We start from the raw sequence: 25,140 nt of genomic DNA, 5'->3' as shown, positions 1-25,140 counted from the left end.
CCAGCAGAATGAACGTTCATTTTAGGGCTCATGGTTGGAACAACCTGGCTCCTTGGAGCTGTCATGCTCAGGGACACTCAGAGTTCATTGGCATCCAAGATTTTATTGTTACATTAATTTACAGTTGTACACTTTGATCAGAACGGACCTTACATCAGCGCTGCTCCTGTCAGTGTGAAGTTGGCAGTCTATTGGGCTGGCTCACCCCAAAATTGTCATGTTCCCTGCATGGAGTGTGAGGGGCTGAGCCCCCTCCCCAGCTGGGAGGAGGGAAAGGCAGGTGGGAGCTGCAGCACTGCTCCTCATCCTGCCCCTGCTTCCCCCTCTGCCTGGAGCATCATCCCATTCCTGGCCCCAGAGCTGACTCCATGGGAACAACTCTGGCATCAAGTATTTTATCCAGCAACCCAAAGGTGGCTGGCATCACCTCACCTGTGCAGGGCACGGCTCTGCCCCAAGGGCCCAAGAATTATTGCTGGGGATAGAGACAGAAAAAAGAGAAACAGGAAAAAAAGAAAAAAAGAGAAAACTGGGTTGAGGAATAAGGCAAGCACATGGATTTAGGCTCCAAACAAAGCCTGACTGGGGCGTGCTCTCCCCACACCAGGTGTGCAGCAGGTGCTGGCCCAGCTTCCAGCAGGGATGGAGACGGTGGCACGGGCACTTCAGAGCCCAGAACAGCTCCAGCTTTCCAACCTGAGCAAACCCTGAGCTGCTCCCGGAGCCTGTCCCGGGTCACCGGTGCCCGCGCTGCCAGGAGCGCCCGGCGCCAGCTCTCACAGACGAGCTGCTGCTCCCAGCTGCCACCCGAGGCAAGCACAGCTCAAGGAGAAAGGCTCTGCTGCCACCTCCTCTCCGTGGGCTCAGTCTGCAGAGGTCTGGGGGTCCCTGAGGCAGAGGGGTCGCTCGGGGCTGTCCCTACACGTCGGTCTCGATGCGCAGCCGCTCCATGCGCCGCACGTTGCCCTCGGCGGCCACGCGGCTCGTGATGGGCCGGGCACAGGCCTGGGGGAACCAGCCCCGCTCCCCGTCCCGCAGACGCTCCCCCCAGCACCAGCCTAGGAGAGAACAGAGCAGCTGACAGGGCCAGGAAGGGCCACAGATCCTGGGGATGCACCACTCCCCTCCCTTGGGGGTGCTGGCTAGAGGTAGCCAGGTGATGCCTCAGGTTTCAGTTTTTGTTTTTCAAATTCTCTTCAGTGTGTGGGTCTGGGCTTCATGTTAGGAGATGCTGAGCTCTCTGCACAGAGCAGAGACAAAACAATTCCTGCTCCAGCTGGGGACCAAGGACAAATGATCCAAATCTCAGGCCCAAGAGCATAAACAAGACTGAAGACAGGAAAACAAGAAGGGTGGGACTTCATGGGTTAAAGTTGGAATTGGACAATTAACTCCAATATGCAAATGGACCATAACTTATAAAAGTGAGAGACCCCATGACTGGTTGACCATTTTGGGTTCACCTGGGCTGTAGCCCTGGCTGGGCTCTTGCACTGCCCAAGGTGGATCCATTGAGGCCTCCTAATAAATCCCTACTTTATCCTTTAGCTCTGTTCTAGGTCAGCCTTCAGAAAGCATCACCAGGATGGCAGGGGAGGAGCTTTCTGATTTACTGCCTGTTCTGGGGGTGTTTTCTCTCACTTCTGAAGTTTCTACTGCTGATGCCAGTGACAGTCTGCACACACGGGAGTCACCCCTGTGTGGAACACAACAGCTGCCCACTGCAGTGCCACCTCCCTCAGCCCCCAGGACCCACTGTCACCTGCTGGGACACAGCACCAGCCAGTGCCACGGGTCTCACCAGCAGCCAGGGCTTCCTGGAAGCTTCTGCAATGGCTAAAACCCAGTCCCCAGGGATCACTGAAGGCTCCCCCTGCCCAGCTCTGCTGAGGTCAGAGCCTGCCCCACACCCAGCCCCGCACTCCCTGGCACTCACCGTCCTCTTCCCCCAGCACCAGGACAACATCTGCCTGCTGCAGGGACAGCTCGTCCGCCTCCTTGGCCAGGTAGGCACGGGTGATCTCCACCTGGCTCAGGTCTGCAGGACAGGGGACAGCAGGGACAGTGAGCAGGCACAGCCCCCTGCTCAGTCATCACCCCCACAGCTGCCCACCAGTGCTCGACAGCACAGCATGCTCCATTCCCTCCTGTCCCTGCCCCTTACCCCTCCAAGCCCTCTAACAACAGCTGAAGGCATTCCTGGAATTCCACCGTGCCTCCCAGGAAATGTATTTAAGGTCAATTGACACTGATAACTTCATGGGAGGCAACTCCTGAGGAGCAAGGTGTGGCGTTTGCCTCTCCACTGGCAGGAGTGGAGGAGAACCAGGTAGAAACCTGGGCCTGCAAATGCTCTGGTGGGACAGGGAATCCCAGCAGAGCCAGGCTGCCCTCTGGCACACGGTACCTCCTTTGGGAGTGGTGTCAGGCTTTTCCTTCTCCCTGTGCATCAGCGCCGAGATCCACCGGGCCCGGTCACTCCTGCCAGAGGGAAACACAAAGAGAGCCTCAGGACAGCATCCCTGTGGCCAGCAGCAGCTGGGACATTCCCAGCAGGATGAATCCCTTCCAGGAGAGCCAGCTTGGACAAGCATTTGATCAGACTATTCAGTTTAAGGACACTTCCCAAGTGGCACACGTGGCCCAGCTGCTTCGCTTCACTAGGACAGGGAAAGCTGATATGGGAATTATATGGGAAATACAAGAGAGAGGAAGGAACAGAGCCTGGGAGAAAGCTGTGCACATCCCCATTTCTGGGAGGAGGAGCGTGGGGGTAAAGGGAGATCTGCAGAACCCTCAGAGAATTCCCAGGGCATCAGCCCATCCCATGACCAGAGCAAGCTCCCAGCGTGGCACTCACAGCGTCTCTGCCGACAGCAGCACCTCCTCGCGCCGGCCCTCGCTGTCCTTCTCCAGCACCACTCGCAGCAGGTGCCCACCAGCCTTGCCAGGAGGAGGGGAGGGTGGGTCTGAGCTCTCCACCTTCTCCACGGTGACCTGGTCCAGCGTGGCGTAGTTCATGACCGTGTAGCTCTCCTCGCTGCGGCACAGATGGGACCAGCGCCTCAGCTGTGGATCCAGGACATGTCCCGCTCCCAGCCCGGCACGGGAGGCTCAGCAGGCATTGCCAGAGCAGCCTGGAGCTGATGCTCAGGGTGGGACGTGGCTCTGGGGGCTTGCTGGCCACCCACCCATCGAGGCAAAGCCACCGGTGGGACTCTTCTGGCTGACAAGGGACGGCTCACAAAGGTGCAAACAGGGAAATCTCACAGATTTCTCTGGTATGTACTGCTTGGGAAATTTGGGTTCAATCCCCTAGCTGCTCTTCAGGGAAAGGCAGGGCCTGTAGGGAGTGCTGGGCTCCAGGATGGCTTGGATGAATGGAGATGAGAGATCTCTGAGGGCTGCTCTTAGGATATCAGGTTTATTAGGGATGGTGAAAGGTCTTGCTTGGAGCTGCCAGATGCAGCACGGGGCGAGGCCTGAGGGGATGGGGAAGGGGAGAGACAAGAGGATGCTCCAGGAGAGGGTGGAAGTTCTAAGAGGGGGGAAGTTCCAAGAGGGCGTCTGGCCCCTTGGAGACCCCTCATCAGGGGGCTTCAAGGTGGGCTGGAACAAGACTTGGGCCAATGGGGTTACAGACACTTGATGTTTCAGGGGAGGGTTACAGGTGTGGGATGAGCCATACATTTGGGGAGTGAGATAGAACAGTCCATTTGACTTTTGGACCTATCTGTAGGTAAGGGCATTGTCCAGCCAGTAGGGGGGATTGTTTTCATCCTGGCTGTACTATTGTGAATAATTATATTTATCCATCCTTTCCAACAAGGGCCCTCACCTCTTCTTCTTGGTGATGATGAGGACGTCGTTGAAGAGGAAGAGGTGGCAGAGGCGGCCGGCGCCGCGGCGGAAGAGCCCGGCCTCCTCGGAGAGCAGCAGGTGCAGCTCGCCCCGCTTCCGCAGCCACCGCGACGCCGAGATCAGCGGGAACGGCTGCAACAGCGCCAGGCAAGGCTGAGCCGCTGCCCTCCCACCAGAGCAGGCAGAACCAAGGCAGGGCCTGAACCTGCAGTGGCCCTGGGGTCAGCGGGGATGGACACCACAAGCGTTTAAATGTCCTTTATAAAGGATTTCCCAGGGGGCAGGCGGCAGGCGGAGCAGCCGCGCACCCCATTGTGACATCTGCGTTCTCTGGACAAAGACACAGAATTCTGTCTCTCAGGAGAAGCACACAGAGAAGAAGAGAAATCAATCTTTATCTCTGCTCCTTTGTTTTCCCCACGTGGAATGTGGTATGGAGATTGTTTAGCTGAAGTGATTGCTGGGCTGGATTCTAGTGAAAGTTGTTTAAGTTCAGTGACCAATGGATCCAGCTGTGGCTCTGACTCTCAGCAGAGTCACGAGTTTGTAGTTAGGTAAGTAAGAAGTAAGTATGTAAAATAAGATAGTATCTCTTTAAAAAGTATATTAATATACTATATAATAGTATATTAATATAATATATAATAGTATATTAATATAAACTATACTATATTAATATAAACTATACTATAGTTTATATTAATATAGTATAGTTTATATTATTATAGTATAGTTTATATTAATATAGTATAGTTTATACTAATATACTATAGTTTATATTAATATAGTATAGTTTATACTAATATACTATAGTTTATATTAATATAGTATAGTCTATATCAATATAGTATAGTTTATACTAATATACTATAGTTTATATTAATATAGTATCATTTATATTAATATAGTATCGTTTATATTAATATACTATTATATATTATATTAATATACTTTTTAAAGAGATACTATCTTATTTTACATATAGTTTTAATAAAGCTATCCTTCAGCCTTCTAATCTAGAACCAAACATCATCATTTTTTCCTGCATTTGGAGTTCACCATGTTTTTTACTATAGCCCATTCCAGCACACCCAGAGGTGCAGCCCCTGGACCACAACAGTGGTGACACTGTCATGGCTTTACTGCATCCTTTAGAAACTGCCTGCATCCAACAGTCCAGTCCAGGTTTGCCAGAAGGATTCCCAGCACGGGTCTGACCTGTCTAAACAGACCCCAGAAGACCTCCCACCACCACTTCCACAAGACCTCACCTTCTTCTTCCCAAATTCCAGCTGTTTCTGCAAGGTGAACATCTGCTCTGTCCTCTCCATAGCCCGAGCTCCCTCATTGCAGCTCTTGACCAGCTGGGAAGAGAAAAGCATCCCAAGGGAAATGGAGAAGGGTTGGACACTGAGCCCATCCCTCTCCCACACCACCCCCAGCTTCAGGGACTGTCCTGCTGCCCTGAGCAGGAGGGACAGACAATTCCTGGCACGGGCTTCACACCAGGTTTGGGAAAAGGCAGTGGATACTCTCCTGGAGAGAGATGGCACATGGGCGCTGCCTGGAGAAGGACTCAAGTGAACCTGCACCAAAACTGAGGAGCAAGAGGAAGAATGAATCATCTGAGAAGAGCTCAAGGCAGGAGGATGGACAATCACACAGAGACAATCTCACATGGCTGCTCGGATGTGAGAGCAGGACAGACTGGGAGCAGCAGGAATGTGCTGCCAAGAGCTGCTCTTCAGGGGGATGAAAGGAAGCTCACCACTGGCACGGTGGTGGCTGCAGTCTCTGTGGCCCTTTGGCCTCCTGTGTGACCGAGCAGTGGATGGGAAAACACAGGGAGACGAGATCCAGGAGCACAGACAGCTCATGACTACTGTGCTCCACACTTCCCTCTCTGCTTCATTCACTGTCCTCTGCCCAAATCCCCAAAAATCCATGGTGAGAGCTGTCTCAGGAAGGACAAAGATGGGCCAAAGATAAAAGAAGAGGACAAGGAACAAACCAAGATCAGGTGACAAAGGCAAGAAGGGAAATGAAGTGTTCATCCAGCAGCAGTTTGGAGCAGAGGAGCCTCAAGTGAGCTGATGCTGGGAGGGAAAGGAGAAGCCAGAATGGCAGCGTTGGATCAGTGCTCCAGAGGGCTGAGCTGGCAGGAGGAGAGGTGGAGGGCTCCCAGGTGGCCTCACCTTGCTGATGGCCTTCACAGCGCGGGTGGCAGCTCCGTACGCTGCGGTGCGCGCGTTTGTTTTTTGCTGGACGGTCTGGAATTCCAAGATAAGAAGCTTTAGTGACATTGCACCTCAGAGAAGGGAGCATCAGCTGCTTCCCAGGGATTTCAGGATGCCACACGTTGATTGAGCTGTTCCCAATAGTCAAAGGAAGGTTTAACAATGCTGGGAGCTGTGAATCTGGGGGTTTCATGCCTGGCCACCCCCTGGCCCTCAGCCCTGCAACCCACCACAGACTGGGAGCAGTTCCTGGAAATCCCACCTCCAGCAGCCTGGTCACTTAGAGCAGATTGCCATGAAGAATGCAAGGCCTGATTTCCACTCCTGGGCTGCCTGACCAGGACACTTGTGCCACCCCACCCTGGGACCCAGATATGGCTCAGAAGAAGCTCAGGCTGCTCAGATGGGTGGCACCAGGACAAGAAGTGTTATTCCCAGAGCTTTAAGCTGCACACTGACATCCCCCAGAGAAGCAGGTTGCTCTGGATATAAATCACAGAATATGCTGGATGGAAGGGACCTATTAAGATCAACTCCTGGCCCTGCACAGGACACCCCAAGAATCCCACCATGTGCTTGAGAGTTATCCAAATGCTTCTCCTGAATACAGGAGCATCCAGGCTCAGCACCCAGGGCCCAGAGGGCTGCAACTCCAAGCAGAGGCTGTCCTGGGCTCAGCAAACAAAGGGAATAGCAGAGTCACCTCTGCAGAGGTGCCAAGCAATGCCACTGTATGACTACTTACATCTAAGAGCAGAGGAAGCCGTGTTACCCTCTGCATGGGCAGAATGAGAAATGAGATCATTGGCAGGCCTCCACACTCAGGCTTCCTTTCAATTTGTTTCAGGGTGTCTTTAAATAAGGGGTTTGTGGTTCTGGAACAGGACAAGAAAGCTCCATTAACTCTGTTCTTCAGTTGTCAGGATTTTCCAGCAGCTCTCCATGCACTGGAAATGCAGAGCAGTGATGGCACTGCCTGGGGTGCTCTGCCAGGCTTGGAGTGCCCAGCTGGGCAGAAATGGGACTGATCCCACAGCAGGTGGTGGAAAAGCACCCAGAGAGAGATGGTGAGCCCATCAAAAGGTGGGTAAAGCCACAGATGTACCAACAACAGACTCAGACTTGGCCTGGGGATGAACAAGGCCCATCCATGCCCTGTGTGTTACGGACCTCTGCAGTCCCTGGAGCCCAGAGCCCCTCAGAGGCAATTCCTTGGCCAGCCCAAGCCCTTACTCACAGCAGCTTTTCCAGTGTCCTGTGCTGATAGACTTCATTGGAGCAGTAGCTGATGTAGGGGTTGAAGTGCTTCGAGGCGTGCTCCTCCACGATGTCACTGATGTCAGGGATCAGGAGGTGCTCCTGGTGTCGCTTCTCCAAGTCCTCAAAGAAGCTGAGGAGAGAATTTCAACAGCCTCACCACATGACTCACTAGGGCTGGACAAACATAATGTTCCCACTGCTGCTTTTCCCCAGTTTTCCCAGAGGAGATGGGGCCTGGATCCCTTCTGGCAGGGCAGCTCCAGCAGCTGAGACACCCACGCCTTCTCCAGAGACACACGCTTCATTCCTGCATGGGATCCCTCCTGCACCTCAGCCTTCCATGAGGTTTATTTCTGCCCCATCAGGGAACCACAAGCCTCAACACCCCCACAGCCATTCCCAGGGCTGCTGCATCCTCCTCCTGCTGCCTTCCCATACGGCCACAGCTCGCTGAGCACTGGCTCCCAAGGCATTTCCTCCCCACCTCCCAGTGAGTACCTTCAGCAATCCAAGGGATGGCTGGTTCAGCACTACGAACAAAAAGCTCAGGGTCCCCTCCCAGGCCTGCCTGGTCCCAGCCCCAGGCCCTGCTTGCCTCGTGCTGACTGTCAGGATGTCCCCAATGTTGGAGAAGAGGTGGTGGTGCTCTGTCTGAGTCATGGTCTCCTTCAGCTCCTCTGACCTCATGAAGTGGCCCACCAGGATGCTCAGGCTGTGCATGTAGGAGTACTCAGAAGTGATGATCTCAAACATTGCCTGGAGAAAGCAGGGAAGATGCAGCAGCATAAACTGGACAAAGCTGGGAATTAACTGTTAAATCTTATTTACACTCTTTGGCACAAAGCCACTGGAAATGACTTGGCTCTGTGCTGGTTCTCTGTGTCACCTCATGCATGGCCTGGCCAATACCAATAATCCCAGTGTGTTTTAGGACACTCAGTCGTTAAAAAGCCACAGCATGAAGATGTTTTCCCTTCCTACCAGCACCCAGTGGAGCTGCCTGTTTCCCCACCAATTAGTGCAGTGAGCCCTCCCAGCACTGCCCAGTCCTGGAGCAGCTGGGAGCAGCAGCACCATGAGCTGTCCCTGACAGAGCCACGCGTGTCCCACGGGCTTGGGTGCCCCCGCTGTGCTCCCAGGCACGTCCCAGGCCCCTCTCACCTCCTGGCGCTTGCGCTCCTCGGGGGAGATCCTCTGCAGGATGCCCGAATCCAGAACCTGGGGACGAGCGGAGCCACGGTCCTTGCACGCCCTCTAGTGCGGTCTGGGGCTGTGCCAGCCTCCCCACGCCCAGCCCAGCAGCACTCACCCAAGGGACCCGTCAGAAACCTCCAGAAACCAGCACGCACTGTGACACACCATCAGAAACCAGCACACACTGTGACACACCATCAGAGAGCAGCACACACCATCAGAAACCAGCACACACTGTGACACACCATCAGAAACCATCAGAAACAATCACACACTGTGACACACCATCAGAAACCAGCACACCCTGTGACACACAATAACACACTGCAACACACCACCACACACCATCAGAAACCATCAGAAAACATTACACACTGTGACACACCATCACACACCATCAGAAACCAGCACACACTGTGGCACACCATCAGAAAACAGCACACACCATCAGAAACCAGCATGCACTGTGACACACCATCAGAGACCAGCACACACTGTGACACACCATCAGAAACCTCCAGAAACCAGCACACACTGTGACACACCATCAGAAACCATCATAAACCATCACAAAACATTACACACTGTGACACACCAGCACACACCTTCAGAAACCAGCACACACTGTGACATACCAGCACAAACCATCAGAAACCAGCACACACTGTGACACACCATCAGAAACCATCAGAAACCATCAGAAACCATCACAAAACATCACACTGTGACACACCTCCACAAACCATCAGAAACCATCACAAAACATCACACTGTGACACACCTCCACAAACCATCAGAAACCATCATACACTGTAACACACCACCACAGACCATCCCAACCCATCACACACTGTAACACACCACCACAAACCATCACAACCCATCAGAAACCAGTACACACCATCACACACCATCACACACTGTAACACACCACCACAGACCATCCCAACCCATCACACACTGTAACACACCACCACAGACCATCCCAACCCATCACACATTGTAGCACACCAGTAAACACCAAAGGAACCCATCACAAACCACTACAAACCAACAGAAATCATCTCAAACCATCACAAGCCATCAGAAACCATCATAAACCATCACACACTGCAACACACCACCACACATCAAAGGAACCCATCAGAAACCATCAGAAACCATCACACACCACCACCACTCACTCCTGCATCACCCCCTGCATTATCCCCAGCTCCCCCAGCCCCCAGCAGCTGCTGCCACTCCCCGGATGAAGAATTGCTGTCCCCACATCCTGCAGGGGAAGCCCAGCAAGGAGCACCTGCCTTCCCCTGTGCTGTGGGTGAAGCCCAAGCACAGCAGCACCACCTGGGCAGAAATGGGAAGGATGAGGCAGACCCTGCGTGTCACAGCAAGCACCAATGGCTGGAATTATCCCCTCACAGCTCCCAGACCCTCCAGGCTGCTGTTCCTACCTCTGGGAGCTGGCTCCAGGTGACCTGAGCCGGGCGGTAGCTCTGCACCACGATGGCAGCGCCCGGAGGGGACGGCTCCTCCAGCAAGTCCTCGTCTGACTCGTGGCTGACCGAGTTCAGCCCTCTCTCACGGATCTCCTGATACAGCCGGGGCTCTGCGGAGGACAAGGCACGAGGTCAGCCCAGCAGCCTCTCCCAGCTCATGGCTTCCCTTCCCACCACGGCTGCCTTGCCCTGCTGGCCACCGGCCAACAAGCTCCAGCCAGCCCGGGGCCAGAAACTCCCTGATGAGGTTTGGACTTTGCACTGCACTGATCACACGGAGGCTCCTGCTCCCAGCAGCCTCCCACAGCTCTCCCATTCTCCCTGGGAGAATCCATCTGTGGGCATGGCAGCAACGGAGCCTTATCAGCCCCAGGAATGGGAGAGCAGGGCAGCAATGCTCCTGTTTGGGGGAACAGAGACAAATCCATGGTGCCAGGAGTGGGAGAGCAGGGCAGCAATGCTCCATTGCTTTGGGGGAACAGAGACAAATCCATGGTCCCAGGAGTGGGAGAGCAGGGCAGCAATGCTCCTGTTTGGGGGAACAGAGACAAATCCATGGTCCCAGGAGAGGGAGAGCAGGGCAGCAATGCTCCTGTTGCTTTGGGGGAACAGACAAAAGCCACGGCCAGGGAGCAGCTCAGTGGGGAAGGCTCAGGGGCCAGGGGCACTCACGGTCCTTGAAGGAGCCACCACGCTTCTGCACCCGCTTCCGCCCGAGGGTTCTCTGCAAGGGCAAGAGGAGAGCCTGCTGTGGTTGCCACACTGCTGAGGCCCTGGGAAAGCTCCCTCAGGAAGAGGGGGAGTTACCTGTGCCAGCTGGCCCACACCACCCTGTTCTTTCAGCCTGGCTTTTGTGTGGGCTCTGTTTGCCTTACCCAGGTGACTCAGCTTTCACCTCCCATACAGCCAGGGTCACGCTCAGAACCATTCTGTACTTGCACTGCTGCTGTCAAATCTCTCTCGCACCTGGACTTTGCCTGCTCTGGAGTTTCCCTTTCCCCAGACGTGCTTCACCCATGTTTGTGTACGACTGGAGCCGCTCTCCCGGCCAGCCCCACCCTGCAAACACCTCGCAAGTGCCTGCCAAGAGTCCAGCTCCACTCCCCAGGAAAACTATTCCCAGCCTCCCCAGGGACCTGCAGCATCTGCTGGTGACACAGAGCTTCCCAAGGCTCCGGTCTTGACACCAGGCTCAGCAAAGCAGCTCCAGAACTGACTGGAGCTGTGGCCCTGCAGCTCCTCTGTTGTTGGAACTCAAAATGTCCCTCAGACATTTTTAGAGGTTCCAGGCCTTGGTCAGGAGCATTTTAGACCCCGGCAGGCAGCTGCAAACAGCTGTGATTTTGGGTTTGAACCATGGAATGAGTTACCAACTTTGGAGGTGGAACAGTCACAAAGGGTTAGATAGGATAATAAAAGTAGTTACTAAGTAGAGGGGAAAATTTAGTATTGTACAGGGGGGTTTTAGCACCTGTACAGGGGGGTTTTTACTTTGTACATGGGGGTAAGAAGTTCTAAGATGGAGGAAAGTGGGCTGATCCTGATCTTCCTCCTTCTTCTTCCTTGCCTCCATGTTCTTGGTGATGTTGGCACTCACAGATTGGTTTAGAGTAGAAAAGCACTTTGTAATATAGGTAGTAGGTATTGCGGGAAACTATAAACATGTAATACATAATATAACATATAAAAGATAGCAGCAGCCCTGTGGGGGGAGGGAGAAGAAAAAGACAGCAGACAGAGAGGATGTCAGGATGTGTGTGTGTGCGCCTCTGCCTGAGCTGTGAGCAAACCACAGCAGCCCGAGAAGAAAATCTTTTACATAACTCACAATAAACTGCCTTGAGACTGGACAACAAGAGGCTGCAGAGTTTTCTTTGGAAGCATGGGTTGGAGGAGAGACTTTACCACCCCACGAGACCCCAGACCAAGCCCGGGGTTCTCACACTTTGTCAGCACCAGGGAAGCAGGAGTTCATCCCTGACCCACAGGGGGGACAGCGGGCGCTAAACCCACCTTGCTCCTGCCGGGGCTGCGGTCGGGCAGGGCGCTGCCATCCTCGGGCAGGGGTTTCAGCGAGGGAGCGGCCTTGGCTGGCTCCGGCTCGGCCCCCAGCCCCTTCATGGCCGCGCGGTAGGACATGTTCCTCAGGTTGCGCTTGAGGAACCCTCCGCCATCATCCTCATCCTCCGCCTCCAGCGCCAGCACGGGCACGGCCGCCCGCTCCGGGTCGGGGCTCAGGGGCTCCCGGCTGGCCCCGCAGCTCTGGTGCCGGGAGGGGCTGTTCTTGGGCTTGGAGGAGACGGCCAAGCTCCTGGGGATGAGCTGCTGCGTTCCCACCTTCAGCGCGGCAGGGCTGTCCGTGCTGAGCACGATGCGGCGGGGCTCGGCCGAGGTGGGGGAGGCCAGCGGTGACAGCGGGCTGGCACTGGGAGCCGTGGTGGGGCTGCGCTTCCCAGGGCCACACGTCGGGCTGGGGGGCTCTGGCCGCGCTGGGTGGCATCGGTACTCCAGGAGCAAGGTCTTGTCATCCACAGAGGTACCAGAGGAGCCCCGAGACATGGTGGTGGCCTGCGGGAGCAGCAAGCTGAGGAGGACAGACAGACAGACTGACAGACAGATGGGTGGCTAAACACCTCCCAGTAAGGCAGCAGGAATTTACAGAGCCACAGGAACCTTGGGACAGCGCAGGACACTCCTGTGTCAGGAGTGCAGGGTCGCTGCAGGCAGGGCTTGTATGGACACACTGGGGATGCTGTCACCACCCTGCTCCTTGTGGGGCCACCTGTGTGGTCAGGAATGGGAGCAGGCAGGCATGGGAGCAGCCAGGCTCCAGAGCAGCCTGGGCAGGCTCAGACCTGAGCTGGGCAGGCCTGGATCCTCTCCCAGCCCCGCTGCTGCCACACCTCCGTGTCCCCTCATTCCCCTTTGGGGTGCTGCCAGCCACCTCTGCACGCTCCTGACTGCCACCTCCCCCGGGCTGTGGATCCCTGGCCGTGAACCCTCCAAGCTCCTACTTGCCCCACACCTGCTGCCCACAAAAACACCTGCCCCAGTCCCTGGGGCTGCCAGCTGGGGTTAAGGTCACTCACCCCCTCCTGTGCCACGCACAGAACCATGCACCTACAGAACGGACAGAGAGTTTTATGCCCTCTGCCTATTACATAACTTCGGGAGAAATGATGGTTAAGCTGTCCTCAACTGAGACCCCATTGTGCACCAGTGCCATCTCCAAGCTGTTTCCTTTCAAAGACCAGGAAACAAACCAAGGCTGGACCGTGCTTTTCCCTCCCATGAATGACTGGCAGGAGGACAGCACAGACCCATCAACAACAGCTCGTTTGACAGAGGCTGCTCATTCCAATGTCCTGGGATGCGGGACACACGCTCTGTGTCCGGAGCTCTGCCAAGTGTCCCTCGGACGAGCAAAGCGCCACGTTCCGCTCTTAACCCCATCCTGGCTGAGTCCTGGTGGCAATGAACAGGCCTGACCGCAGAGGGTCTGGGGCTGCAGCGTGCACGGTGCCGGGCTGGAGGGAGGCTCGGTGGCCACACAGGGCACCGATCCCCCGCGTCACCGCCCGCGGGGGCGCACGGGCACCGCAACCCGGTACCGCCACCCCTACGCGCCCCGGGCTGCGGTGCAGGGGGCGAGGCTCTGAAAGGGCTGGGAGCACGGCGGGATGCAGCCCCGGGAAGCACCCAAAAAAACCCCCTCTGCGACGGACCCAACCACCCCCCGCCACCTCGGGGACGGCGGCGACAGAGCCGCGGGAGGACGAGCCCCGGCTGCGCTCGGAGGGACGGCACAGCGCTCGCCGCCGTCCCCTCCCCGGAAGGCGCTCGGTGGCCGCCGGCCCGGGGCCGCCGCCCGCACGGCTGCCCGGCAGCCCCGGTGCCGGTGCCGGTCCCTCCCCGGGGTCCCCGGTCCTTCCGCAGCGCCCCCGCCCCGGCCCCGCCACGCCCGCACCTACCCGCGCCCCTCGGAGCCAGCGCGGCGGGGAGGGATGGGAGGGACCGGCAAGGGATGGGAGGGACCGGGGCGGGACCGGGGGAGGTGCCGGTGCGGCCCCCGGGGCCGTGCCGGGCTGTGCCCGGTGTCCGCGCATCCCGGCGCCGAGCAGCGCTCTGCTGCCTGCCGCGCCCCGTGCCGCGGTCGCTCCGGCTTCCTAGGGGTGAAAAATTAATTGAACCTCGCTAGGAACCGTGTTTTGCTGCTTCTTGATGAGCGTTCATCAGGGGTGTGCGCGGAGCGGCGCTGCTGGATCTGGGCATCCTCCATCCCCTAAAGCCGCCTCTGCAAGCTCGCTGTCACCTCAGCGGGTGACAAACCAGTGTCGCTCTCCTGTCACCTCAGCGGGTGACAAACCAGTGTGCCCCGGCTGTCCTCGGGGTCTGGCCGACACACACTCGGTATTTCAGCAGCCCAGGGACTGTCCCTTACTGCAGGCATGTCTGATGCTCGCTTTAGTTGGGTCTTCAGTGGTCAAAGGTGACCTCGGGCGATCCCTCCGGTTGTACAAAACATCTATTTCGGCTGCTTTTGGGCGCTGGGAAAGAGGATCTTTCTCTGCTGGGAAAGAGGATTTGAGGGTCAGGCTGCTGACTGCCGCCCAGTAACCCAGCTGCCCAGTAAGGCTCAACAGTGCTCTGTGTCTTTATTGGGAGCAGACTTTTCCTTGACCTTCTCTTTTGCCCCCCTGTTCTGCTCCTCCCCATCCTCCAAATGGGGCCTTTTTCTCACTTGTTTGTGGTGAATCTCAAGCTCTCTGTGCATGACAAAGTCCACTTGTCAGCAATATTCTTTGAAATGCCTCTGTTCTCTCCACTCCGGGGCCTGCCTGACAATCGCCCCATTATCACAGCTTTCTTATCCCATAGATTTTTTATCCTTTCCCTCCGGGGCTAATAAGGAGAAAGGCTCCAGCGAGAGGAGGGCTCCTACTCAAGGGTTCAGCTCCGAATGAAACCCTCCCGATCTCCGGGGAAGGGCCATTATCCCGAATGTGGGACACCATCATTTGATCACCATGAATGACTTTTTGAAGCGAGGCCATTCATCAGTTGTGTAATGGGGTTTTTAGCTCAAAGACCCGGCTTTCAAGTAATTTCTGCTCACAGAGTCCCCTGGAGCTGAACCATCTGGCCGCTATCACTGGGCAGTTCACTCGCTCTGCGCTCTGGTAGTGAAAGGAAATATGCTTGACATTTTCCATCAGCTCACCGATGCCCCATCCCAACATTTTCTCCCACACCTGGAATACTCTCAGTCCTCCCTCTGAGAGTATTCCCTCTCATCCCGTCCCTTCAGTGGGATGTGATGTACCTGCTTTACACTAGGGAGGCTCTGTCCAGCTCTGAGCACCTCACAAAAGAGAATGGTTGAGGGGCTAAAACACTTCCAGAGAAGGGCACAGAGCTGGGGAAGTCCTGTGAAGAGAGGCTGAAGGAGCTGGGGGGGCTCAGCCTGGAGAAAAGGAGGTTCAGGGGGGACCTCTGGCTCTGCACAGCTCCCTGACAGGAGGACAACAAGGGACAGGATCAAACAGCCTCAAGTTGTGCCAGGGGAGGTTCAGGTTGGATATGAGGAAGAATATTTTAATGGAAAAGGTGGCCAGGCCTTGGCTGGGGATGCCCAGGGAGGTTTGGAGTGCCCATCCCTGGAGGTGTCCAAGGAAGGCCTGGACCTGGCACCCAGGGCTCTGGGCTGGGGACAAGGTGGGGATTGGGCACAGGCTGGACTGGATGGCCTTGGAGAGCTTTTCCAACCTTAATCATGCTGTGATTCCATGATTCTGACCTCAGCAGCAAGTGGGGTGGCCATAATTAATTTTTTTAAGCTCTTTCGAGTATTAAAAACCACACACACACAACATCAGACTCCAGAGGTACCACAGAGCAGCAAAGCCAGACAGTGACACACACAGTGTCCCATTATTGGGGACGTTCTCCATGGTTATTCCATGAAAAGAAGCTCATGGGACCACTGCTTATAAAAGCACACAGGTTTATTGCATATCAATCTCATGTATAAATTCATTGTAGCATTGGAAAGATTACATTTGGTATACATTCCTATTCTACAGCATTAACCTCAAAATCAGCTTTTTCTATTCATTATTTTAAAGGAATTTCTCTACACAAGTACATTTGTCTTTTATCACAAGCATCAAAATGAAATTTGTAAAATTGCCTTTTTTTTTTTAATTATTTTCTACACTTCATATCTTTTATTTCATTATGCTCCCAACAAAGCGATTCCATATTAATTAATAACTGCCAACACTTTTTCTTTCTTCCTTGGCAGTTCAAGGCTTCGAGCCTCGGACGCAAAATCTAATCACATATACAATAAGTGCATCTACGGAATTTTTTCTTTTTAATAAAAATTTCACAAACGGACACAATAATGACTGCTAAACACAAGTCATGCACAGTTTACTTATAAACATAACAGAAGCAATATACAATCAAGAATGATATGGAACAAGCACCATCCTCTTTCTCAATGTTTTTTAAACATTATATGAAAACCAGACATTTACAATTGATTTAAAAAAACACTATACAGGTCTAAAGGAAAAAAAAAATCCAACCTAAATCATATCTGTATTGTAACAATGGGAAAAGGAATGACATAGGATGCACAGATTTATGATTCTTGCAAGCACAATATATATATGTTTTAAATTACATCTTCTGCAGGCTGGAAATGACATCAGGGCAAAACATCTCTTGCTTTGAAGAGAGCAATGAGAATGTAAAATACACTGAGAATTACTTTCAGAATTACTTTGTTCACATGTGAATTGCACATTTGGAAAATCAAAGCTGCCTTTTTTTTCTTTTTCGTTCTTTTTTTTTTTTTTTTTTTTTGTAAATTTTTTTAAATTTTTTTTGTTTGTTTGTTTGTTTTAAATTTCTTCTTCCAAAGTGGTAATAAGAATTAACAACAGAAGAAAGAGGAAAAAAAGAACCTCGGAATCATTCGAGAACCTTTTAGTCACAGTTTCACTCAACACTACGGAGAAGTTTCATGGCTTTGTGAGAACACTACTGACCACCGGCGAGGAGCAGAAGGGTTTTGCCCTTTGTGCTGCCAGCACTGACCCGAGCCACGCCGCTCCTGCCCTTGGCGACAGCGCTGTCCCCACGGCTCAGGGTCCCCCCAAAAAGGGGCAGGGTCCCCAGCGCTGCCCCCCGCGCCCCGCCACACACACACACACACACAGTACAGCACGTAAAAACCGAGTGGGGATCAGCAGATTGAGCTGGCAGATCGGGGGGCGCGGGGGGCTCACGATCCAGTGCTTCGACGCTCGGCGCCCAACGCGTTCGCCTCATTGTGCGAGCGCGTCCCGAAGGATCCGCCAGGAGCTGCTGCCAAGAGCAGCCTCTGAGTGCCTAAGTGCTGGCTGGGGAGGGGGCAAAAGCTTCCTCTGCACTGTCCCAGGGAGGACAGGAGCCCAGCAGGGTGTTAGTCCCGGAATCGGCTGAGCTCACCCGCTGGGGTTCGTTCAGCCCCGTCTGGGTTTGGCTCCCGCGCATCGACGGCCACGTGGCGCCCGGCGAGGCACAGCCTGCTGGCCTGGGACACCTTGGGAAGGTGCCCAGAGCAGCCCGAGTGCCAAAGGGCACATCCCAGGGAGGAACCCAGCGGCCCACAGGAGAACCGGGTGCCTCGACGTGTCCTGCAGGACCTGGCACCGCAGCACATCCCCTGGGAGAAGCTCAGCTCATCCCACTGGAGAGCTCCCAGCTGTCTGCACCAGCCACAGCAATCACACCAGGACCAGCCTCCAGCTCGGAGCTGGTGGGAAGCAGGGAATGCACAGACACGGGACACACATCCTCCTCCCTGACCAGCTCAGGCAGGAAGGTCCAGCCCTGGCCAAAGCAAGGGCCCTCCATGGAGCACCAACGCTTCAGCCCTGCGCAGCTCCCAGCCCCGCCTGACCAATCCAAAAATCCCCAGGGCTTCTCCTTCTCTCCTCTGTGCTGTTGCAGCTGTGAAAATACTTTAAATAAATAGATCCTACACAAAGCTCTGGGTTTAAACCACACCTGGAGCGGTGCCCTGGCTACCGGCCACACCGCAGCCACTTCCCATCCCTGCCACCCTCACCTGCCCTGGATCCCAGCGTGTCCGTGGGGTTGGACACCACAGCTCTATGTCTCACCAAAGCTCCCAGAGCCTCCCCAGCCCTGGGAAGCCAGCAGTGCTCTGCTAGCAGAGCGTCCTGGGCACAAACCTCTCGGGAAGCAGCCTGGAAAAGGTGAGATTCTCTGCTAAAGCAGCAAAATGGGACCTCCACACCTGCTGTGAGCTGCAGCACGTTCCAAGTGCAATCTGACGAAAGGTAGAGGTTAACAGAAGTTCAGTGAGGCTTCCTGTTTCTTTATCTTAATGGGAAAAATTGAAACTTGTAATCAGTGCTTAATTAGAGGAGTTGGGGATCCTACAACACAAGCTAGAGAAAATGGGGAGCAACTGAATTAGGAAATATGAAAAGAAAAAAAAAAAGGTGATTTTAAACCCTATATTTTTAATGTCCACAATCCCTGGCTGGATAATACCTCTCTATCCTCGGCCAGGGACCCTCAGGAGATCCATGGAGAGCCAGGATGAGCCTGGGGAGGGGGACAGCGACAGTGTAAGCTCAGTCAGAGCAAAGACCTGACCAAGTGCTTCTGGAGAAATGATACAACTGACAGCAGGGCTGAGAGAGGGACGGGGAAACCATAAATACCCCAAATAAATGCCCACAATAACACTTGCATTCCTTAATATTGGCCCACATTTTGGTGTCCAGCTCAGTGCCACTCCCTCAGCTGCTCTGTCACCTCCCCGTGCTGTGGAGGGCGGTGCTGACCTGCCCTGAGGTTTCTTCAAGGGTGAGCAAAGCACGGTCAGAGCACACAAACACTCACTGCTGCCCACAGATCCTGTTCCAGCACAGCAGAGAGATGCTCAGACACGTGGCTTGCTCTGAGCAGCCGCCAGGAGTCACGGAGCTGCAGCTGGAATGGGACAGGATGGATCCATGCCCATGTTTAAGGCTGTTCCCATGTTCTCCTGGAGCAGAGGCACAGCATCTCCACTGGCCTCCTCCTCCTCTTCCTCCTGTGCTGCTCCCAATCACTGGAACCTTCCTCTAATGCCCCAGGAGCTTCAAGGCAAAGGGGAGCCGAGGGATGATTGTCTGGAGGTCAGCAGCACCACTGGCAGCACTGACTGGGCTCATTTGGCACATGGACAAAATCTCCCTGCTCCCTGCTTATCCAACATCCAACCTCATCAGCACGATTTTGGTCCTTCACTAGATACTTATATTAACATGATTTCTTCACAAGAATGATAGCTAATGTAAAAAAAAAAAAATACTGTTAAGGAAGAAATAAAATAAGAAAGGAATTAGGCCAAAATGACAAGTTATATACAGATTAAAATAAATTCCATCAGGAAAAGAAACAATCCTTTTATTATTTTCAGTTGGCCCCTGTGGGAATAATTTAAAGGCCAAGTGCCTGGGCAGGGCTGTGCTGCAGCCTGTGGAGTGGGGATGGGATGGGATGGGATGGGATGGGATGGGATGGGATGGGATGGGATGGGATGGGATGGGATGGGATGGGATGGGATGGGATGGGGCTGTCCCTCTCCTCCACAGAGCCGGGATTCCTCCGGCAGGGTCAGCTCTCGGGCTCTGCCTACCCAGGAGCTTTGTGCAAATACGTGAAGCAGCTCGGTCACACCGCCTGGTGCTCTCAGAGCCTTGGGCACTTTCACAGGATGTCGTGGAAAACCAAAAAGGGAAGAGTAAATTTCCTTGGGAAATGCACTTGTCCTGCTAATTTACCTTTTGTTCCCTCTGTACCAAAGCCACCCTGGATGCTTTCCTGTGGGGGCACTCTGAGGCTCCCCAAATTCAGCCTCACATGTGCTCTTGGGTGCAAAGCTGACTTGCAAAGGTGTCACCCACAACTCTGACTCTGCTTTGCTCAGGGAACTTGTTCTGTTGTTTTGGCCTGCTGGAACGAGGCTTCCCACACTAGACTGGCTAGGAACCCTCCATCTGCCCTTCTCCATGGCTTTCCTAACCATTCCAAAAAGGAATGTCATCTCCAAATTCCCCGCTCCACAGAGGAGAACAGCACAAAGCCCACACGATTTGTGGAGGCTGCTGTATATCAGTAGACAAGGTGAGGTTTGGAAGTGCTTGGAAATCACTCATAAAATCTCAATGAGAAATCTTAGAGTCAGAGAGACAGCTGGATTCTGATCTCCGTGCTCTGCACCCCTCAGGCAGCTGGAGCATGGAAATGTTCACCTTTGTACTTAAATCACAGGCCGGGCAGCAGCAGGTAGTGCAGAGGGAAAACCAGGCCAAAACAACGGTGTGAATCAGAGATCTGTGCCAGAGACAGCATCACCAGCAAGGGTGATGTCACCCTGAACCCTGACACACGAGCAGACGTGTCCCAGCTGCCCGGGGCAGGTGAGGCTCGCCCAGCACACGGTTCCTTCCAGCTGGGAAAGGCTTTACCCCACCACCTCTCTGTTGGGCAAATCCAAGAATTTCCAGGAGCTGCACCAGCCTGGCTCTGTCCCAGGCACTCCCAGCCTCGCTGGAACCAGGAGGGGCAGGGAGCCCTGCCAGCCTTGCTCAGGGCACCGCCGACCACCCGTGTCCGTGTGCCACATCTGTCACCCCCACCTCAGCACGTTCCAGGACGGAGAGGTCTCAGCTGGGAGCTGCACGTGGCTCACCATGACTGCAGGCAAGGTGGCCTCACCTTGGAGGAGCTCTGCACTGCACCAGTGTTTGCTGGGAACAAAGGACAGGGTGGTGTTTCGGTGGGAGTGCAGAATTCTTTTGGGGGCGGTGAGTTAAGTGGGTTGAATTTGCCTTTCCCTGGCATAACTCCAGTGGCTGTGTCACAATTGCACTGGGGACAGGCCACACCTGGCTGTCTTCCCTCGGTGCTTCACCATTTCAGCTGGATGGGAAGGAAATGCTGCCCTGTGGTTCCAAGCTGTCGTTCCTGCTCAGGCTGTGCTGGCTCAGTGACACCGGTTTGGAAGGTTGGAGGGGCCAATCTTTGATTGCACTGTTGCAATTCGTGTCTTGCTCATGCTATTCCTACAGGCTGTGAAATCCTGGGGCTGCTTCAGGGTTATCCAGTTTGGGAGAGGTTCATTCTGATAAATTAGAAAGGAGAACTCTAGAGAGATAAAAAAATGCAGGACGTGTAGGTCGGATGTGACAGGTTTCCTTCTCAGCCCAAAGTCCAGACGACTCCCTGAGGCTCTCTCATCCATCTTCTGCTCGCTGGGATTTTGCTGGGATGGCTGCAGCACCACCACCCCTGCCTGGGCTCCGGCCAGTGCCTTGTGGACCTCTCAGAGGTGGTTGATGGGGTTAAAGGTCCCCGACTCTGAAGCTGCTCCTGCCATGTCCAGCCAAGCCCCCAGAGAGTTCTGGGAGGACGTGTGGAGGGGAGCGTTCTCAGACAGGGACAGCATCATTGCATAAGCCTGGGGGAGAGAGGGAGGCAAGGGCACGAGTGAGAACACGGGATGGAGGAGCTCTGTGTGTAAAACACAGCACCACCCAACCCTGCCCACCTGGGCCAGCAGCGTCCTGTGTGCTGGGCTAAACTCACATCCACGCTCTGGGATGGCACCCACCTCTGAAAAAACCAGATTTGTCATGCTTTATAGGGACAGTCAGGAGACACCATCATTCCCACTGGTTTTCACAGGATCAAACCCATCCTGCACTGCCTGTGCTCACTCACAAACCTCTACATGATTCCAGGCTCTGCTCCCAGGGGAAAGCAGCTCTTACTGGAAATTGTTATTAAAAAAATCACATCCCCAGGCATCAGCGAGGCTGGGCTGGGGCAGCAGTGCCCTGGGAATGGGGCAGCAGTGCCCAGTGGGAAGTGGTGAGCAGCTGCTCATCCTGACTCAATGCCTGGCATGGCCTCACTGGCGATGCCAGTGTGGATATTTGGGGATGTGGAACTCTCACGGGCATCAACAGTGTGGTCAGGGTGGGTTTAGTGCTGCAGTGAGACCCTTAAAGGTGTCTGCTGAGAGAAATGCAGCCAGACTTGTTTGTCCTCTAACAAACTGCTGGTTCCTTGTAACCTGGGCTGCTGTCCCCCACCAGGACACAGGATTTGACCCACACATCTCTCTGTGCCTTTTCTCAGCCCACACAAGTGATCTGAGGGCTTAGGCAGATGAGAACCTCACACAGCAGAGGGGAAAACCAATGTCATTGTCACCTGAAAAAGAGGAGAACATGGTCCCCACCCTCCCCACCCCCCTGGCCCAGGGAAGAGATAGAGTTTTGTGGTTTTGTGGACACACACACTTCTAAAATTTCTTAAAACTAAGCCAAAGGACTCACACAAAGGCTTTATATTACCTGCCAAAAGATGGGTCAAATTATTTAACTTGCTTATTGTGATTCAAGTGAAAAACAGGGTCAAAAACCAAAAATACCTTCCCCCATCCAAGCACAGGCTGTACCAGGGTGGTGCATCGGAAAAGAGCAAGCTGTTCCCAAAGAGTTAGTGCATTTGGGATGTTAGTGACAGGACACAGGGAAGAGTCAGGCAAGTGGCTTGTGTTTAAATGGGTGTCACCCCAAAAAACTGCTGTGCTCTCTCTTCCAGCAGCCCCTCGCCAGCCTCACTACTGGCACACACTATGAAGGAGGAAAAAAATTTCCCAAGTTTTGGATGATTCTAATTTAAAAATCATGTTCTGCATGGTGGCTGCACTAAGCTACTGCTCTGCTGGACATCTGAAATAGATTTTGGGATAAATTCTGTTGCTTTAGGGTCAGAAAGGGCCCTTGAGGTGAGAGCTGAACTCATCCCCCAGCATGGGCTGAGTGTCCTCTCTCCAGCCCAGCCTGCTGAGGTAAGTTCACTGAACAGTTTTTCTGTGAGGATCCTCGTGGAGGGATCAAGAGATCAACTCCATTAACCCAGACTGGGTATTTTGGCAAATGAAAAAGCAGAAAGCACACACAGACCTGCCCCAAACCTCCAGATTTCTCTCAGAACTCCAGTATTTCTGAGATGCCATTCTGATGGTTGTGGTGGGTCGAAACTGGTCTGGCTCACAGGGTTGGGATTTTTCTTTTCCATTTTCTGGTTCACTTTTAGAAATTAAGGAGATAAACAAGGATACCCTCTAGACATGCTGGCTTGCAAGTCCTGGATGTATCATTGTCTTTCACACCTCTTTTATCAAACCCAAGGGCCCTTTGTTGCTGTTTCTGCAGACCAAACCTCAGTGGTTACCAACAGAAGAGACACCCCAAAGTGTAAAAAAATAAGGAGTTATAAAAACATGTATACAAACAGATAAAAACACACAAATGCCTCTCTCTCACTGCACAGGCTGAGAGAAATCCATCTAAAGGTGATGCCCACTCCCTTCCTCTTCTATTTTAATTTAGTTGCAACAAGATACATTCATGTGTGTGCTAGAATTCCTGCTGGAAAGCCAGAATAACCTTCTGGAAGGGGAAAATAACCCACTAGAAAGGGAAAATAACCCTTGGCTGGAGGAGGCCAGCTGCTGCCTATTCCTGCTGTACACACTGGTGGCAAGCTAAGAAAACGTTCTGGATATACCCACCTGGTTTTTAGCCTGCCTGTACAGAGTCTGTTTTATTGCCTCAGAGTCTAAGGTGGAATTAAACACATCTTTAACTTCAAATGCTTCCTCGGCTGCTTTGCGGAGATCCAGCCCCTTCCCAAAATTCGGCATCTGCTCCAAATCTAACAGGCCGGCTTCGTCCTCCTCAATACACCTGTACCAATGACCAGGGGTGACCTGTGTTAGCTCGTCTGGCCCACAGCCTGCATGCACCACCCACGGGGGCTCGCCAGCCACATGCGTGAAGGGACGGACAGACGGACACACAGACACGGCATGGGATGGCAGGAGTGAGGAAGAAGTGGAAAGCAACGAGCAGCAGGTTCTGTCTGAGGTTCTGCCTCACCAAGCCAGCGGTGTTTTTAAGCTGGGCAAGGCATCATTTGATGTTTTATGACTTGTGCTGTGAATACCCCCAGAAATTGGGGCAGGATGCAGCAAAAAGAGAGCTGAGCCTGGGCTGTGTGCAGCAATCTTTCATTTTGAAGGTGTTCACACATGGCTTGACCTTGGGGGGAAAAAATCCTTCACTTTTTATAGAACAATGGAATCTGGTTTGGGTTGGGAGGGACCTTAAAGAGTGTCTCATTTCACCCTCTGCCATGGGCTGTCCCATGGTGCTCCAAGCCCTGTCCAACCTGGCCTTGGACACTTGCAGGGATGAGGCAGCCACAGCTTCTCTGGGCAGCCCGTGCCAGGGCCTCACCACCCTCACAGAGAAGGATTTTCCTTGAAGATCAAATCTACATCTCTCCTCTTTCAGTTTAAATCCACTCCTCCTTGTCCTGTCACTCCAGGCCCTTGGAAAGAGTCTCCCTCTATATTTCCAGTAGCTTCCTTCAGGCACTGGAAGGTCACCTTGGAGCCTCCTCTCCTGCAGGCTGAGCAATCCCAGTTCCCTCAGGCTTTCCTCCCAGCAGAGCTGCTCCATCCCTCTGATCATCCTGGGGCCTCCTCTGGACTCTGCAGGAGCTCCAGGTCCTCCCTGTGCTGGGACCCCAGGGCTGGAGGCAGCTCTGCAGGTGGGGCCTCACCTGGGCAGGGCAGAGAGGCAGAATCCCCTTTTTGCCAGAATATTTTCCTTTTTCCTCCAAAATATTCCTTTTGCCAGGAATATTTTGCTCCAGCTCAAAGGGCCATAGCAGCACCAGCATTGCACAGACGCCTCTCTCTTCCCTTGCCCTGACCAGAGTTTTGGAGAGAAAAACAACAAATGCTGAGCTGTGGTACCCTGAAAACTCCGGGTTTTTGGTGTCTGTTCCCCTGCTCCAGACTCCTCAAGCCTTGGATATCATTCCAGCCTCTCCTTGCAGTCCACTTGTCCGGTGTCCCCCGCCCCAGGGTGAAATGGAATCTGGAGTGAGCGTTTGGGTCCAACCGGAGGCATGGCACGGCTTGGAGAACAACC

At 53.9% G+C, this 25,140-nt stretch overlaps 2 protein-coding genes across 9 annotated transcripts in view; both read right to left on the bottom strand.

Moving 5' to 3' along the window:
• Positions 1–87: 87 nt before the first annotated feature.
• Positions 88–14,081, bottom strand: ARHGEF16 (Rho guanine nucleotide exchange factor 16). 2 transcript variants are annotated; one of them, XM_021534298.3, is made up of 15 exons: positions 14,023–14,081; positions 12,065–12,635; positions 10,724–10,775; positions 10,007–10,161; positions 8,520–8,576; positions 7,954–8,114; positions 7,336–7,488; positions 6,844–6,973; positions 6,057–6,131; positions 5,133–5,225; positions 3,839–3,993; positions 2,861–3,040; positions 2,408–2,481; positions 1,937–2,038; positions 88–1,058 (listed from the first exon to the last, which is right to left on the bottom strand). In XM_021534298.3, the coding sequence occupies exons 2-15, from the start codon at positions 12,608–12,610 to the stop codon at positions 919–921; spliced, it is 2,073 nt and encodes a 690-aa protein (XP_021389973.3). In that variant the 5' UTR covers positions 12,611–12,635; positions 14,023–14,081; the 3' UTR covers positions 88–918. The 2 variants fall into 2 exon arrangements, with proteins under 2 accessions (XP_021389973.3, XP_085414949.1); XM_085558823.1 differs by having other exon boundaries at positions 12,065–12,619; positions 14,023–14,075.
• Positions 14,082–16,964: 2,883 nt separating this feature from the next.
• Positions 16,965–25,140, bottom strand: part of PRDM16 (PR/SET domain 16) — a 301,216-nt gene continuing 293,040 nt past the window's right edge. For 6 of the 7 annotated variants that reach the window (XM_085558817.1, XM_021534304.3, XM_085558818.1 and 3 more), the window contains 2 exons: positions 23,712–23,886; positions 16,965–21,584 (listed from right to left, as the gene is read on the bottom strand). In XM_085558817.1, coding sequence (XP_085414943.1) covers positions 21,450–21,584; positions 23,712–23,886 — 310 coding nt within the window. In that variant the 3' untranslated portion in view covers positions 16,965–21,449. The remainder of the gene's footprint in view (positions 21,585–23,711; positions 23,887–25,140) is intronic. The other variant, XM_085558819.1, reaches the window with a different exon arrangement.

This window comes from Lonchura striata, chromosome 21, assembly GCF_050655825.1.
Source record: "Lonchura striata isolate lonStrDom1 chromosome 21, ASM5065582v1, whole genome shotgun sequence".
NCBI lineage: Eukaryota > Metazoa > Chordata > Aves > Passeriformes > Estrildidae > Lonchura > Lonchura striata.
The sequence above is the reverse complement of the archived record's forward strand: the minus strand, read 5'-3'. Positions and strand labels throughout refer to the sequence as shown.